Source organism: Siphateles boraxobius, unplaced genomic scaffold (assembly GCF_051911475.1).
Source record: "Siphateles boraxobius isolate OS27281-9 unplaced genomic scaffold, OSU_SipBor_1 2, whole genome shotgun sequence".
Lineage (NCBI taxonomy): Eukaryota > Metazoa > Chordata > Actinopteri > Cypriniformes > Leuciscidae > Siphateles > Siphateles boraxobius.
The window spans coordinates 11333531-11350398 of NW_027508810.1; the positions used below are offsets into that span (position 1 = coordinate 11333531).

General features: G+C 37.4%; 1 protein-coding gene across 1 annotated transcript in view; it reads right to left on the reverse strand.

Moving 5' to 3' along the window:
• Positions 1-309: 309 nt before the first annotated feature.
• nr3c1 (nuclear receptor subfamily 3, group C, member 1 (glucocorticoid receptor)) overlaps positions 310-16868 on the reverse strand; it is a 29217-nt gene continuing 12658 nt past the window's right edge. Inside the window, exons 3-9 of the mRNA XM_077235878.1 lie at positions 8093-8241; positions 5540-5656; positions 5107-5391; positions 4884-5028; positions 4597-4727; positions 4301-4458; positions 310-2270 (exon numbers count right to left, since the gene is read on the reverse strand). Coding sequence (XP_077091993.1) covers positions 2118-2270; positions 4301-4458; positions 4597-4727; positions 4884-5028; positions 5107-5391; positions 5540-5656; positions 8093-8241 — 1138 coding nt within the window. The 3' untranslated portion in view covers positions 310-2117. The remainder of the gene's footprint in view (positions 2271-4300; positions 4459-4596; positions 4728-4883; positions 5029-5106; positions 5392-5539; positions 5657-8092; positions 8242-16868) is intronic.

A 16868-nucleotide genomic window follows, 5' to 3' on the forward strand; every position in this document is an offset into this window, starting at 1 on the left:
ATCAGATGTTATGGCACATTAAATAGGGTAAGAATAATTATAAATACGGACCATTTTAACTTTTTAGTTTTGTTCAAAATATTGTCAGAGTATCATATTGTGAGATCAGTAGCGAACCGAATCGTGACGAGTGTATTGTTACACACAAAAAATATAATTTTATTGCCTATTTTGTACCTCTTTGTTAGCTGAGTCTCACCCCATAAGAGGTAAGACAACCGAGCACATGATGAAATGGCTGACAAGGCAGCCTGAATCACTGCATGAAGTTAAAGCCCACCCCAACATAACAGGCCACTCCTGATTCTATAGGGTCTAAGAGAACATTTTATTAGACACGTTGCAAAAGTTCATGTAAATACATCTGTTTATTTGTATCATATATATCTGTAGGAACAGAAGAGCAAAGTGAAAAGTGCTGCTCAGATATTGATTAGAATTTGAAAATAAGTGTTGATCGCTATATCTGTACCACACAATGCAATGCTAAGCAGCTTGAAGCTGGAGATATCATCTGATTTTTATTCATGTATTAAGATTTATTAAGCTTCAACAGAAGAAATTTAAAATATTCTTATCTTCTCTTTTTCCTCTCTTGAATACATATACATCTGACAGCTGTTAAGACAAGCACAGTTTTAGATTGTACAAATAGAAAGCAGTATATGTTTGGCACAGAAATAACAGATTGCAACAATACAGGTGAGTAGAAATTCCCAGAGTTAACCATGCTCCTAGGCCACAGTTTAACTGAATGAACCATCAGACAGCCAAGGTTAGTTTTACGGATTAGTCTAGACCTGATTTAAAAAAAAGGTTAAAAAACATACGCCGCTGTACAGAATCGAAAGAATCTGAGAAGTGCTGCAAATATAAATGAAATGGGCCTGAGTTGATGTTTGGTGTAGCTTAGCATGATTGTACTGTATCTGACAATTAAAAACATCTGTTTGTATGAATTCATAACTGTAATCTGCATCCTTTGTTTTGGTTGTATAAAGTGGCATTACTATGTAAGCCAGTAACAATAAAGGAACAATTACGACACACAAAAACAAAACCGACAAAAAATGTTTCACATTGCATAATTCCTATATGAATTAACAGGTGAAATTAATAATAAATGGCTTTTTTTGACATGATGAATACATCTTTCTGCCGAACAAACCTAAACCAGCCCCTTTAAAGCATTTACAAGGAGTGAAAGTGCTAGATTTGCATTTCTCGACTGACCAATCAGTGTACAAATAATCGTTAGATGCATCTCCATGTCTTATCAATAAGGATCACTTCTACTGATTACAAAGCTGCCAAAAAAAACAAAAAAACAGCCATTATTAAAATTACAAGTGCAAGTGGGTATAAAAGTACAATCAACTATGAAGAAGTCCTAACACAATGGGTGCCATATGTCTGGTGCGGACGAGTCAAGAGAACAGCTTAAAAGGAAACAAGCTAAAAAAAGGCACATATTTTCCCTTTTTCTGTATATATGTAATTCTGTTAACGACATGACTTGTTTTAAAACAGTGAAGATATGTTGTTGTTATACAAAACGCATTTCATTTTTTCAAACCAAGCTGAAGCCATTATCTCTGTACATATTATTTGAAATGATTATTTGAAGCTGTTATCATCTGAAGTTAAAAAGTATGATATCTGAAGATAATCTGACGTAAAAGAAACTATATAATCTGCGCATACTGGACTGTAAGTGCTGTGATGCTGCATCTGCTCCAAAAATAAAAGATGTGAGGAACTCTACATAGTAAGTGATCTTAGACAATTCGATTTCTTCTACTGATAGTTGATGCTGGGAGTCAAACACCTGAGACGACATGTATGGGATAACCTATCTGTGAGATTCACTGTTACGTAATTTCAACAGTTCAGCCATTTGTTAGCTTTTTAGAACCTCTCTAATTACCCGTCTCTTCCTCCAAATTCACTGTATTCTGGTCAACCGTGGAGTTCTGTGCTGGGTTGCATACTTTCCCGCCCCTCACCCTCCCTGCGCCTCCCTCTTGCTCTGCTCTGCCTCCCTCTGCTGTCTCGGGTGGTGGGAGTGGGGATGGGGTGGATGTTTAAGGCATTGTGTCCTGCTGCTGGGAGCAGATTCACTTCTGGTGAAAGAGCAGCGCCTTGACACTCCCGGCTTTGAATTTTGGTAACTGATTGCTGATGATCTCCGCAAGCATTTCGGGAAACTCCACGCTGAGGGATTTATTCACAAACGTGAAGAAACAGAAGTTCAGGAGTCCACCCACCATCTGAAGAGACACAGAGGGGTTTTAACATTGGTTAAGTGTCTTTTTTTAAAATTTTCACAAGGTTTTCACAAAAATATTAAGCAGCACAGCTGTTTTCAACATTGATAATACAAATAAATGTCTCTTGAGCAGCGAATCATCATATTAGACTGATTTCTGAAGGATCGTGTGACACTGAAGACTGGGGTAATGATGCTGGAAATTCAGCTTTGCATCAGACGAATAAATTACATTTTAAAATATGCTCAAATAGAAAACAATTATTTTAAGCGGTATTAACATTTCAGTTTTTATTGCATTTTTGATCAAATAAATGCAACCTTGGTTTTCTTATCAGACTAACACCATGTCCTAACTACACGCGACGCACCGCGATAAAAGGTATCTTTTCCATGTTAATCAGAGTTTTTGTCCTAACCAGCCGCGACACGTGACGATTCCATTTTAGAAACGGTTTCTATTTTTCTGTGACGTCGCACTGGAACAACAAACACAAAGTGGGCAATGATGATCTCAGGTACTGTTTATGTGCTTTATTTAATGTTAAAAGCATGCAATGTGACTTTGAATATCATTTAGAGCTCCAGCTTTGTAGCTGTAAACAACAATGTATTGGAGCAACAATGGATAATTCACCTCAGATCTTGAAATTAAACAAATGGAAACAAGAACGTTCAAACTGTGAACAAACAAGTGTATTCTTTGACAAAGATTTTTTTAGTAACTCAGTAGCCTATGTATTTGTAATAATGTTTAACTGGTGTAATATTTGTGAATTTGATTATGTAGCCTACTTATCCATTTTCTTGCGATAGCCGTCAAGATTATTCTCTGGTGCTGTGCTCTTGCCGCGAGACTCCGCCCACACGCTGTTCTGATTGGCTGTGGGTTTTGATTGATTTTGACGCATCTCACAGTCGCGTCGCGTCTAGTGTGGACAGACAAATTATTTGTTGCTGGAATCTGGAATATTTGTCGCTGGAAAAATGGGCTGACGAACGTTACAAAGGCCAATTGATGAATTCATATTGTTGATTGTGGCGAGCAGGACGAGGCCGAGGGCCGTGAGAGAGCGGCGTGAGGACATTGGCGTGATTACTGATGAGCCACACCTGCGTGACGCACCAGTCTCGTATCTCTCACGGAGGAGCGGAAGCATAGAAGGAGGAGCGACGACAGTGGAGATCGAGAGAGGCCAGGCCTGGATTTGTGTTGTGTTTGTTTTGTTATATGTTTTACTAATATCTGTTACTTTCATTTTGTATTTGTTTTATTTTATTATTAAAGTCTTTGAATGTTCGCCGGTTCCCGCCTCCTTCTTCCCGCACATCTAACCTCGTTACATTGACCATCTAAAATGATCATTAATGCAACAAAAAGATAAACAATAGACATTTGCTCTGTTTCAAAACCTAGTGAGTTGCCTCAGTAGCTGCATCATAGGCAAACTCCAGATGTGAAGGCTGTTTCAAAAAGCAAGCATAAATATTACATGCTGCCTTATATGATACCTCCGTTAAGGTAGCATAGCATATGTACTTTGCAGTGAAGCGAATCCCAAAAGGCATTAGCAAAGATTCAGTGAAAAAAATCCATGCATGGTGTACAACATTAAAGGATTACTGTATTTCATTCAATGCTGAAAGTATCAATTAAACATTATTTTACTATAATATATAGTATAAAGCTGTTAATTTAGAAAAATTTAAACGATTTAATATAGTGTAGTCTATTATCTTAAAATATAATAAAAATGACCCCATATTTGTGTGTGCCATGTATTCCCATGCTTATTAGTGTATTGCTTCATTATATTAGCAGTATTCAATGCTCTACTGGGATAAATTGCTGAATTGAGTCTTCCGAGCAGTATTAGTATGACGCACAGTGTTCTATATTAGTCCATCTCAGTTCGGATACTGCCTTAGAAGGCAGCAACCTATGTAGACACTAGACAGCCAGACAGCTCACTAGGGTTTGGAGCAGAGCCATACTTTTCTAAGTGCATTATTTAGGATAAACTGCATTACATCGTGCATGGAGTCCAGTAGCTTAGTGAGCTGATAGAATCGCTGCCAGTTCTGGCTGGAGTTCTCCTCTCTCTTCACAATGGCCTTGCCCAGTTCTTTAATGTAAGACATTCGTAGTTCATCAAACACTGACTGGCTCTTCAAACCATCCTTCGGTACTGAGAAACCACAGAAACATAAAAAGGTACAATGATGTTGCTTTGTTAAGCTCATTTGACACCAAGTGAATACATCTGGTTTCTCAGGGAACCTGAAACCATACATATTATGGATCAATGGCTTCTAAAGTAGCTCACCTGTGCTCAGAAGCAGAAGGACTTTCATGCACAGGTACTCCTCATTGGACACTTGCAGTCTCACAAACTCATTGGAGATCTTCAGCATCTGTTCACACTGATCATTCATGTAGGGCAACTTCATCCTCTCTCTGTGGACAGAGACAAATAACTCTTATTTGTGCTGTAGTTCAAGTTAAACTTCCAAAGTAAAAGATGTTACTATAAAACGGATAGTTCCAGTCCTTGCTAAACATTGGTGCTTATTGCTTTGTTAAAGCACATGGCCTGTTAAATGAGATACATACTCATTGATCACTAGGTCCGGCGCGAAACACAGCATGTTTCCATTACACTGCTGGTATGATCTCCAACCTAGTCCAAAAGACATGAGGAACAGCCAGGAACTTTGCAGGAGGGTCATCTGATCGTCCAGGTGAAGGTTCCGGAAGCCTAAAAAGGGCAAAATAGAGGTTTTTAGTATGTTCTGTGATCTTCCACAGAACCTTTTGAAGACATCCTAAGTTGTACCTGGCAGAGCTTTGGCCCATTTGACCGCAGAGATGACTTGCCGGCCGCCCAGCCTGTTCAGAGTGGTCATGAGGCGGGTGGACGTGTCAGGTATGGTGCTGTCGTATCCGGCATAGATGGTGTCCGGCTCAATGGCCTTTAGTAGTGACAGCATGGTGGGCACCAGCTGAGGCATGGGTTTGGGTACCAGTGCCCGGGCCTCGGGCAGTGTGGGAAGTGTGCGCTCTGGAATCGTCGGCTGCTGGATTACCTTGCCTGTTTGACGCCCCTTCTTGGTTTTACGGGCTGAGCAGTGAATGAGGAAAGTTTACAATAGTTAGTTCTCAAACTTTATGCATTACCCTTAATTAAACTTTATATTTGTTATAAATCTAGACTGACATTTGGGTACACACTGGTATAATTATGTAATAAGTGCAACATTTCGTGTTACCCTCTAAGTTCATGCCTGCCATGAGGCATTTGCGGAAACGACAGGCAGGGCAGTTCTTCCGGCGGATTTTGTCAATGATGCAATCGTTCCGTCCAGCGCACAGGTAATTGTGTTGCCCTATGAGAATCAAGTGTAGTGTGGATTAGACAGGATGTCTCTCAAAAATCCCTCATCATGCACAGGTGCTGTCAAACACTGTCCTAAATCCCACCGCACGAATTTGCTGCTTTTTTAAATGAACAAATATGCAAAATGAACATTTCTGCCACTAAAATATAAGCTAATTAACAGAAATTCTTGTAAAATCCTTATCAAGTTATTTGTCTGCACATTATCCGAATGCATTTCCTCTGTAAAGCAGAGACACATTTCAACACCCACAGAATAAAAGGCGCTTTGACTGATGAATGACACAGAATGAGTCATGTGAGATAGACATGCAGTGAGAAGTCAGATCATGCTGGAAGGACGTGGTCTCTAACTCTACCTAATCAGGTAAAGAAGGACAGAGCCAAAGAATATCACATATTTTTGTTACCACCACTGATTTGTCTTGTATCGTAGTGTACTTAAACCATTTAAAATAAAACTTGAGTATACTTTCATAACTGTTTCTTAACACACTTTTACATTTACATTTACAGATATATGTAAATGCATGACGTGCAAATTTCAATATAAATTAGATGAAGGTATATTTTAGTTGACCCTAAATGCTCGTCAGCACATTCGACTAGGGGTGGGCGATATACCAGTAGATACGATTAACCGGTAAATTTGTCAACCAGTCTCAAACACACAGTTTGAATCCACCCCTGTTCTCTTCCTTCACAAAGGCATGTAACCAATCCAGTCAACGTGCAACATATCATTATTCTCAAAATCATTAATTTATGTAGCCTATATGACAGACTTGCACTGGACATGTTGCACTTAACTTTATTTTCCTTTTTTGAAGTGATTCCAATTGTATTTCAATCAATTCAAACCATCATGTCGAACAGTGCGCATCTGAAGTGTCTCAGCTGAAGGAAATAATTCATTATTTATTGGCTTTAATATATTGCCCAGATTTTGTTATTGCCTGATACCGATATAGTGGCGGATATATCATGTATCCGTATATCAACTGAGGGTGCTCTTGCTTTCGTTTTAGGGTGCTTAGCAGAAAGAAAACGCATGTGAATGAATCAGTATATTGAATCCCTGCTGCCATCTGTGTCATTACTGTTAAACAAAAAAAGAAAGAAAATCTCTCACTGTACTTGACTGAATCACTTTTGAAACTTTAATAAGAATAAATGTATATTTTATTTAAACAGGGAAGACTATGCATTTGATTACTTCATAAAACCTCTGTAGTATTTCTTATTTCTAGTGCGTGGAGATTTTTTTAGGTAGGTCTATTAAATTCGTTTCTGTTCTATTGATTTTTGCTTTACTATATGCTCGTAATTAGTTTCTCTGTTCTTATTTTATCACTATTTACTTTTCTTCAGTAAGCTTGAGTTTTTTTTGTTTTTTTTTACTTAGGCTAGTATTAGTTTTTTTTAAATAAATAGTAATTTATGACAAAAATTATGAAATTTCAATGGTGTCCGAACTTTTTAATATAATAACCCTATTTAAAGCAAGTAACTAAAACGTAATAAGTATCGTTATCGTGAACTAAAAATACTCATATTGTGATCGTATCGTAATAATATTTGTCATATCGCCCACCCCTATATTCAGTAGTACACTTTAATCACATTTCAAAGACAATATTAGTAATTATTACATTACATATGATTATACAAGTCATACTTAACTGGTTTAAAAAGCTCAGCTGCTTTTAATATAATTTAAATTATAATAGATTTTAATTTATTTGCAATATATGTACAAAAACATTACATTCAGTTTGCACTTAAAGGGCACCTATTATGCCCCTTTTCACAAGATGTAAAATACGTCTCTGATGTCCCCAGAGTGTGTATGTGAAGTTTTAGCTCAAAATACCCAACAGATCATTTTTTCACCATGTTTAGATTGTCACTTTTTGGGGCTCAGAATAATATGCCGTTTTAGTGTGTATCCCTTTAAATGCAAATAAGCTGCTGCTGCGCCTAGAGGGCGGAGCCTCACGAGCTCGCTTAGTCAGGACAATGTCATCTGATAATATCAAAACCGAAACTCTCAGTAGCGGTGTTCATTTAGCTATGTTCATTCTTACATCCAACTACAAGACATTCTCGTCAGTGCTCCAATGGCGGATATGTACAACTCGCTGTGAACTCGATTAGGGCGGTCCTATGTTAAAACGGCAGTGTCTGTCAACATTCGTGGGCGGGACCTGTGGCTGATGTGACGTCACACCAGCCCCATGCTGAAAACAGGTCGTTGGGAGACACTGCTTATGATTAATGGGGATTTTTGTATCATAGGTCCCCTTTAAGTATTTCTGAAATAAGTACTCTTTTTAAAAGTAAGCTTAAGTGTATGCACAATAAATACAGCAATGGTCGCCCACAGATAAAAAACAAGGATACAGATGTATCAGGACTTCCTCACCTTCAACTGCTCTCTTAAAGAAGACTTTACAGCTTCCACAGGTGAGGACTCCATAATGGCAGCCCGAAGCTTCATCTGAGCACACCAGACAGATCTTGTGTATGCCGGACTTTCCAACAGCCGAGGGTGTGGCAGTGCTGTCTTCAGGCCTGAAACACACAGAACACAAGAATGAATGTATATTAATGTACAGGAAAAATATTGTTCAAAGATTTTAAACAATAATTAATTAACATTGTTCAATGGGAATGACAAGAACCAATCATCAGCTATACAAATTCATTTATTTATCACTGAAAACATGATTCTGAAAATAAAATTTTCATTGAAATATCTTTATCATAAGAACTTAGAAGCCAGTGCAATGATTACGAAACATAATAAAGGATGTTAGACTGGCCACCAGGGGGCGACGGCTGAATGTAACCAAAACACTTAGCATTGCTCCACCTCCACACTGGCTGCATGAAGCCACATTTGCAACGCCTACATGCATTCAGCGTGAGAAAAAGACAGAATACAAGTAGGCCTTCACAGCGTAGTAGAAATAAAATAAACAGTGGCTTGCATGCAAATCCATCAAGTGAAGCAAAGCAAAACGAAGGAGAGTACAGTTGCATATCCTCTTTTAGACAGCATGAACATGTTTCTATGCAAGAACAAATATCATCTGCTTTTATAACATCAGCACTCAGTGATGTAGCTCAGTGTACAAATGCCACATTATTAACAGCTGTGGTATCATTATGATTTACTGTGTAGAAAATGACACAGGCTATAATTACATAGGAACATACCTATGACCCAACTGGTACAGATTTTGTGATATCATTTGGTCTACAGTTGATATATTTGCATGACGACTGGTCAGGACTGCTTTACTGTATTAACAGACACGTGAGAGAAATATGAGTAATGTGAAGATACAGAACGAGACGTGTCCCAAACAAGTTAAGACAAGGCAGATCATGTTTGGCACAAAGCGAAACTGGCAAAACTTCTTTTGTTTATAGTTGTTAAGCAATGTCACAACTTGCAGCATTTATACCGGACCCAGCTGATATAGGCTATGTAATATTAGTTTTGCTGATTTAAGTCTATGATTCACATGTTACATAATGTGAAGTTGTTTTTGCACAGATGCCTGATTTATTGTTTTGTTATCAATAATCTTATCTTTTGGATCAAGTTCCAAATAAATAATCAAATAAGATACCTGTCATTTAAGTATTTTATTGATACTACTGAACATACTACATGGTACTAATACATCTTCTGTTATCGTGATGCATTTTACGATCTGTTATCGTGATGCATTTTACGATCTGTTATCGTGATGTTAAAAAAGGTGTTGTTTTTTTACACTTTTATGAGCTAGTGTTAATTGGTCATGCAAGCTTGCAGTTATATTTAATAGCATCGAGTTGTGTTTTTCAGGCTTAACCTGTTCTCTATAACTTAGAAAACAGGTTAATAATAGTTTCTGCCGGTTGCAACACAGGCCAAATGCAGCCCTGAGATTCATTTCGATGAAAAATATGGTTACTCTGGACCCCAAAATAAAGTTTTTGAAGAGCCCTGCTCTATTCAGTGGGTTAGCATTACAGAAAAGCTGTGTCAAGTACCACCACCTAGCCTGGGTTTACCCATGCTGCCTTGCGCGCAGCGCGATTTTATTCACGCTGCTAGGCAGCCTGGATTCCATGGACCAGATTTTCGCCTCAGCGAGGAGATCAATCACAGAACGGGGAGGGAGCAGCAAGACGATGACGACTCTTTGTTTTTTTCGATAAAAACATGTCTGTAGAGTGTCCATATATACCCTCTACCCTCATGTTTGTCTTGCACAAACGGAAATAGTTGCTGAACGCCATCGTGTACACATAAATCTCTGACCCATCGTCTTCTTCCTTTTCTAATTTCTGTTGCTCTACATACATCATCTGGTATAATTGAAACGATTGGCTATGAGCTACGTACAGGCGCATTTGATAGACATTCGTAGCACTCAATAAACGGCTCTGGGGATTCGTAAACCACGCCTTAAATACGAGAAAATAAACATGTGGTTCCCAGACCCACGTCTCAATGAGACTAGGTCTGACGTTAGCCAGGCTGACCACCACCTGTAACAGGAAGCCAAATGATGATGAGATGTAGTATTATTAGTGTGGATGTGGAGCTACATTAGATTTCTGAAGGGGAAAAAACTATTAAAGTCACAATAAAACAGAAGTAGTGACAGGGGACTTGGTGGGGGTTCTGTGCATCAGCTGTTGATTGGATGTTGAGAAGTGGGTGTGGCCTCAAACGTGACGGCAGTTGAACGCGAGTTTGCAGGGATGGGTTTGAGTGACTAAATGATTGGAAAAGTCCTGCATGCCTCACCAGAAAGAAGTATGTCGTTTTGATAGGAAGATCCAGTTATAACATTTTCAATTAAACATTACAAGCAGTGTTTCCCAATAATTACAATTTATTTGGCAATGTATTTATCAAACAAACTAAAATCAAAAGTGCAATACGGCTTAGTGCTCTTACCAACCTGTGATTTAATTAAAGAAGTCTGTTGTGCTGCATGCTTCAAAAGGGAGTGCACACTTTGCTCATGCAAACAGCTCGTGATCTAGTGATTTCAGTGTTTCAGAATGGCCAAGTTCACAGTAAATGCAGTAACTCTCTGCATAAGCTGTTCATTGAACATGTATGTTGGGAATGACATTATTTTTATAATTCACAACATTTTTGTGGACATATGATTACAGCTTTTCACTAGATTTGTAATGTATGGAGACTCATTTGTAAACCTTTGTTTAGCAGTTTTCTGCTAAAATAAAAGCTCAAGGGTTTATCTCTTGCAAGTGAATAAATTAAGATGGAAGTGTTGTAATTTCACTACTATAGTGTGAAGTAAAATATACTTACTATACTTACCATTTAAATTGATTTTAAAGTGCATGTATTTTACAAAATATGCCCACGCTTTAGATTAGGGCCCAATTCTCACTACTGTCTATTAACTATGACTTTTGCCTCAATAAACTTCTAAGTAGAGCCCGACCGATATATCGGCGGGCCGATATTATCGGCCGATTTTAGGCATTTTCCTAACTATCGGTATCGGCATTTATAATGGCCGATAAATGAATATTTTTAAAAATGCGGTACGGTGATTCATGTAAGGGTGGCGCTGCCAATAAAGCACCTAAAAGCTGTCACAAGAACTGGCAAAAATAATGATTATGAATACAACAAATATAGCAAGGAGACATTTTAATTGTTTATTAATAAACAAGTGTTTTCAGTCAGTGTCAGCCAAAGATGAAGTTGACGATGCTGACTCGCGATCTTCAGTGAGCGCGCACATTTCAATAGACATTTCAATATAGATATATTTCAATTCTCAGGTCTATACGCTGAGTTTCGGTTCATGAGACGAGCTCCAGTTCACCCGCAGGCGCCTCCGTGTCGAGATTATCTATCGTCTGCTAAATTTACTTCTTATAAATTAAATCCAGGCAAATGGCTGATGAAACATTGATTAAAATTAAGATACAATTAATACAAAACGAAATTCACTTTGAAACGAAAGGTTTTGTGCTTTCTGTTTGATGTCTATGTGAAAGTTTCAAAGCATTAGTGCCGCTTTCAGAGCGCTCACCTCCGTAGTGCTGAACTGTCGCGTCTGTAACATTGTTTTTTCCTCATAAATGCAAACACGAAAAATAAAATTAAATAAAATAAAATGAATATTTTATGTAGCCTGTGGAGACTGAGAGCCAACCCTTCTTCATCCGGTGGGTAGTAGCCTACTTGTGATTTGCGCAGTGTAATTCACAGAATTGATTTCTCTGCTACAAGCCTCTGTCACGTATTGTGTGAGCTTGTGACTATTGCAAGCGCGCAGCTGAGAAGTCCTGATTATATTGTCTGCTATATTTAGGCCTTCTTCTTATTTATTAAGGCAATTGGTTGATGAAACATTGATTAAAATGCGTGGCGCGAGCGATCTCCGACAGTAAACTGATTCTGCTTTGTCTAGGGTAAACAGCTGTTGCGACGCGAGCAGTAACGGCCGCGTCCGGTGTAGACACAGTGTTAAAGCTCATTCTGCCTGATAACGCTACGTTACAACATCAAGCAATATTCCAAAAATGTATATAATTATAACACTTTATATAGGGCCATTTTGCATTAAGAGTAGCCAAGTTTCACGTTTAGTACATTTTGCTTACTAATTATTTAAAATAGTATAAAAGTACTGTACATATGTAATTAAAAACGTTTTCATTATGATATTATTCATTTTACTTTAGTAAAAAGATCTGAGTTCTTCCTCCACTGGTAGAGATTAGAGGAATTAAGAGTAAAAATAGAAGATAATAAGGTTTTGTCAGTGACACTTTTTATATATTTATTGATACAAGTTATGACTAAATTAAAAGACAAAGTCGTCGTTAGTGAAGATTATGCAACAGTATTTAGAATATAATATAATATAACATGGAATGCAAACTAGTTTGGTTACAGCTCAGCTGTATAATTCTCATTCTATCATTCCCCCTGCCTCCATTACATATCAGTGTTTGATTACCACATTTGAGTGATCATTGCAAAACGTGTTTATAAAATATATTTATTCTGTTTATAGCTACTGTGTAAAGTACCCATCAAAAGTTTGTACACAACAATAGGAAAGTGTCCAAACTTTTGACTGGTATACTGTACTATAATACACATAAATAATATTGCTACTGTATTATAATATACACATAAATAATATCGGCCGATATATCGGTATCGGGCTTTTTTTACTCCCTAATATCGGTATCGGCATCGGCCCCCAAAAATCCATATCGGTCGGGCTCTACTTCTAAGTGCTGCTTATGAATATTTAGTAAGGTAGTTGTTAAGTTTAGGTGTTGGGTAGGATTAAGAGATGTAGAATCAGGCATTAATATGTGCTTTAAAAACACTCTGCTCAATTTGCACACCGAACATGTGTTGGAGCTCTTCATTTTGAACTGCATTTAACTTTCAAAAACACGCATGGATGAATAAATTACTAAGATCTATAACATGCATTTAGAAAATAGACGGTGAATTTTCATTTCGTGCCAAAGTCAAACAGCCTGACCTTGCAATAATGGGAAAGGATATGTATTTGCAAATTATGAGACATCTGTGGCTAAAATCCCACTCTCTCCATCTTCTGTTTACTTATTTATAGACTGCAGTTTATGTCCACAAAACACGTGACTTCCTCCACATTACATATCTATATCTAGTGACGTGTTGATCGATCTCTTCAGGCCCTGCCATCTAGTGATCACAGTGGGCTGACAATCTCACATTAAATCCGTTTATGGGGCAACTTTTTAATTGTCGGATGCTAGATTAGACTATTTGTTTAAATACCTTCATTATACCTTATGGAACATATTAATGACGTTTTGCAAAAGTTCATGAGTTTTAATCGCCCGTTTATTTGACGGAAATGCCTAATTCTTGGCTAAAGTCTTTAGTCTCCCAGGATCGGAGAGCAAAAGCAGCAATAAAAAAAGGGAAATGGCTCTTACCCTGAGGAAAAACACATGAAAACAGAAAGAGGAAGTTCAGCGTGCCATCGCTGCTTCTGACATTCTTTTCAAAGCCTTGAATAAGTTCTGATAAGATTACTGCCTCATGGATCAGGCACCAGGTACAAACACTCTGCATTTTAACTGCAACGATTCTTAAAATAAAACTACCAATGATAAATTGTTCTATTAATATATAATCACGACATGGCAAGCACCACCTTTTTTTCATTTTTTGCATAGATGACTCATCTTGTTTGTAAAAAAAATTAAAGCGCGAGTCGCATTTACTTACTACAACCAGTCTAACCACATTGGTTTGCTCAACCCGACATACAGTTACATGATCTGAATACTCAATGGAAATGTCACGCACCAGAAGGGAAATTTTTGAACTGTTGTACTCAATATCAGAACGGCTGTGATTCAGCAGTAGGCACAAGATGTAGCATATTCTTTCATTAAATTATTCTTTGGTTTGTCCTTCAGGTCTTTGCACGCATGTAGTTTAGACTATTTTATTAATTAAAACGTGGGTGTTAAAGTTTTGTTGAGTCGCGCCACAGGCCTGCAGTGTAGTTAAGCTCTGCGCATCCCAGCTGTGTGGTAGAAGAGAAAGTAGGTCAAACCAATGGCACTCAGTGTTTCAGGCAGCCTGATCTCTGTGTGCTAAAGCACTTATAACACAGAGGTGATTTACATCCATTATACACTTTTGCTGACTGTCAAGATTTCTGCTCTACAGGAGCCACACCGAGACAGTGGAAGAGTAAGTGAGAGACAGAGAAGGAAATAAGAGAGAGGGAGGGAGGGAGAGAGAGAGACAGAGAGAGAGAGAGAGAGAGACTGCCCTCTTTATGGCTGTAGTTAAACTTGAGTTGGCTGCTGTCCTGTGTCAAATATACAATGACTAACCAATTTGATATTCCTAATGCAGAGATTCTGTGAAATACCTTCCCATTAGCTGACGTAGCTTTCAGTTTAGAGGTCTGGGAAGTTGTTTTTTGGTAACAGAAGCCAGTTAAATCTGTTATTATATTGTATTTTAGAACAGCTGGAACATTGTCTTGACTAATCAGCATTCAGAACTTTTTAATTAGCAGTGGCATTATACACTTAAAAAAAAGATGGAATATAATGGTATTGATATTTGTTTTATGCTACTTAATATGGTAAGCAGAAACCAGGATTAAAAGCTACTGTAAAGTTTTAAGAGACTGTGTAGAGCTGTGTAGAGTGTAGAGCTGCATGGTTAATAGTTAAAAGATTGCAATCTCGATTCAAACAGCCACGCGTTCTTATTCCTAAATGACAACGATTCGACTGAAAATAACAAAAACTGTCATTTAAAAATTAGCTTATTAAATTTCACACTGTCTCAATCATTTCTTGGCTTTGTCCACATGGAGAATAAAACCATAAGCCAGATGACATTCCATATCCAGTCTGCAATCATATCTCATATTCTATTTCAGTACTTCTCAACTTTTTGGGATCTGTAATATTTTAATGTTTTTGAATATCACTTAGCATTTAAGAGTAATATTGTGAAATATTAGCATGATTTAAAATGCTTTTATTTAAATATTGTTTTAAAATGTAATTTATTTATGTGATGCAAAGCTGAATTTTCAGCATCAATACTCCAGTCTTCAGTGTCACATGATCCTTCAGAAATCATTCTAATATGCTGATTTGCTGCTCAAGAAGCATTTCTTTTGTTAATGGCATTAGTTGTAGAGAAGTGTGAGTTAGAAGAGTAAAGAACTGTCACTGCTGCATAAATCTCTGCTGCATCCCAATTCGCCTACTTATACAATGCCCTAAAAATGTATACTGTTTTTGTGAAGACAAATATAATTTTGAGTGTAGCATAATAGTAGGCAAGCTTTGGGACATCCTCCACATTTAATTTAATTACATTTTCTACCGTTTTAGAGAAATGTAGTAGTACGTTCATCAGCCAGTCGTGGGTCTTTCATGCAGAGAGACTCTCCTCATGTGTTCACAATTTGCAATTAAAAGTTAATGACCAAACGTATCATTACAAAAGTTCACAATGCTGTTGTAGATAATGTGGATAACACAGAATAAATAGCCTATATGTGACCTTGGATGACAAAACCAGTCTTATGGGTCATTTTTTTGAAATTGAGATTTATACATCACATGAAAGCTGAATAAATAAGCTTTCCATTGATGTATGGTTCGTTAGGATAGGATAATATTTGGCCGAGATACAACTATTTGAAAATCTGGAATCTGAGGGTGCAAAAAATTTAAAGTTGTCCATTTATGTTCGCGATTGTGCTGCATTCACTCACAAAAATAAATGTTTTTTACATTTACGGATGGAAATTTACTAAATATCTTCATGGAACATGATCTTTACTTAATATCCTAATGATTTTTGGCATAAAAGAAAAATTTATAATTTTGACCCAACCAATGTATTGTTGGCTATTCCTACAAATATACCGTGCTACTTAAGACTGGTTTTGTGATCCAGGCTCACATATTTTCATCAGGTTAGATACTGATAATTAATCATTCAAACCCCTTTATCTAAAGTTCTCTACTTAACCGCCAGACTCGCACATCCACAACATGTTTGTAGTTTAACACTTTTTATTAGTATTTGTAGTTCTAATCGAATCCTCATCCAAAGCGCAATGGGTTGTGGGCAATATTAGCCGTTAGAATGTGTACGGATCTGCACTTCGGATTCTAACCAGAAAAAGTAGACCATTCGGGTACCTTTGGAATACTTATATCAACATACTGCGATTTAAAACGTACTAATTCTAACTTTGAATACTATTTAAGACGGACAGCATGCAAATTGTAATCAAGTGGTCCTCTGTCTGGAATATCTCTGTTCAGCTATAAGTGTAATCAAATTGCATCTGGCCACGGAAGTATAAGCACCTTGTCTGATTGCATTTGAGCAATATACAGCTGATTTTCTTTAGGTTCAGAGCATTTTAATGCACAAAGTCTGTTTTACTTTTCTTTTTCGTTTTCAAAAAAACCCTATTTTAACTAGTCCAAAGGTCCTCATTGTGGGGTTGGTTATGCAGAGTTAAAAATACTCAGTGGGTGTGTGATGGAGGGAGGAGAACAGAGGAGAGAGAGACTAGGAGGAGAAAGAGAAAACAAGCTACTTATTCACAGCTGGCTGAGAGTGCCATCGATAT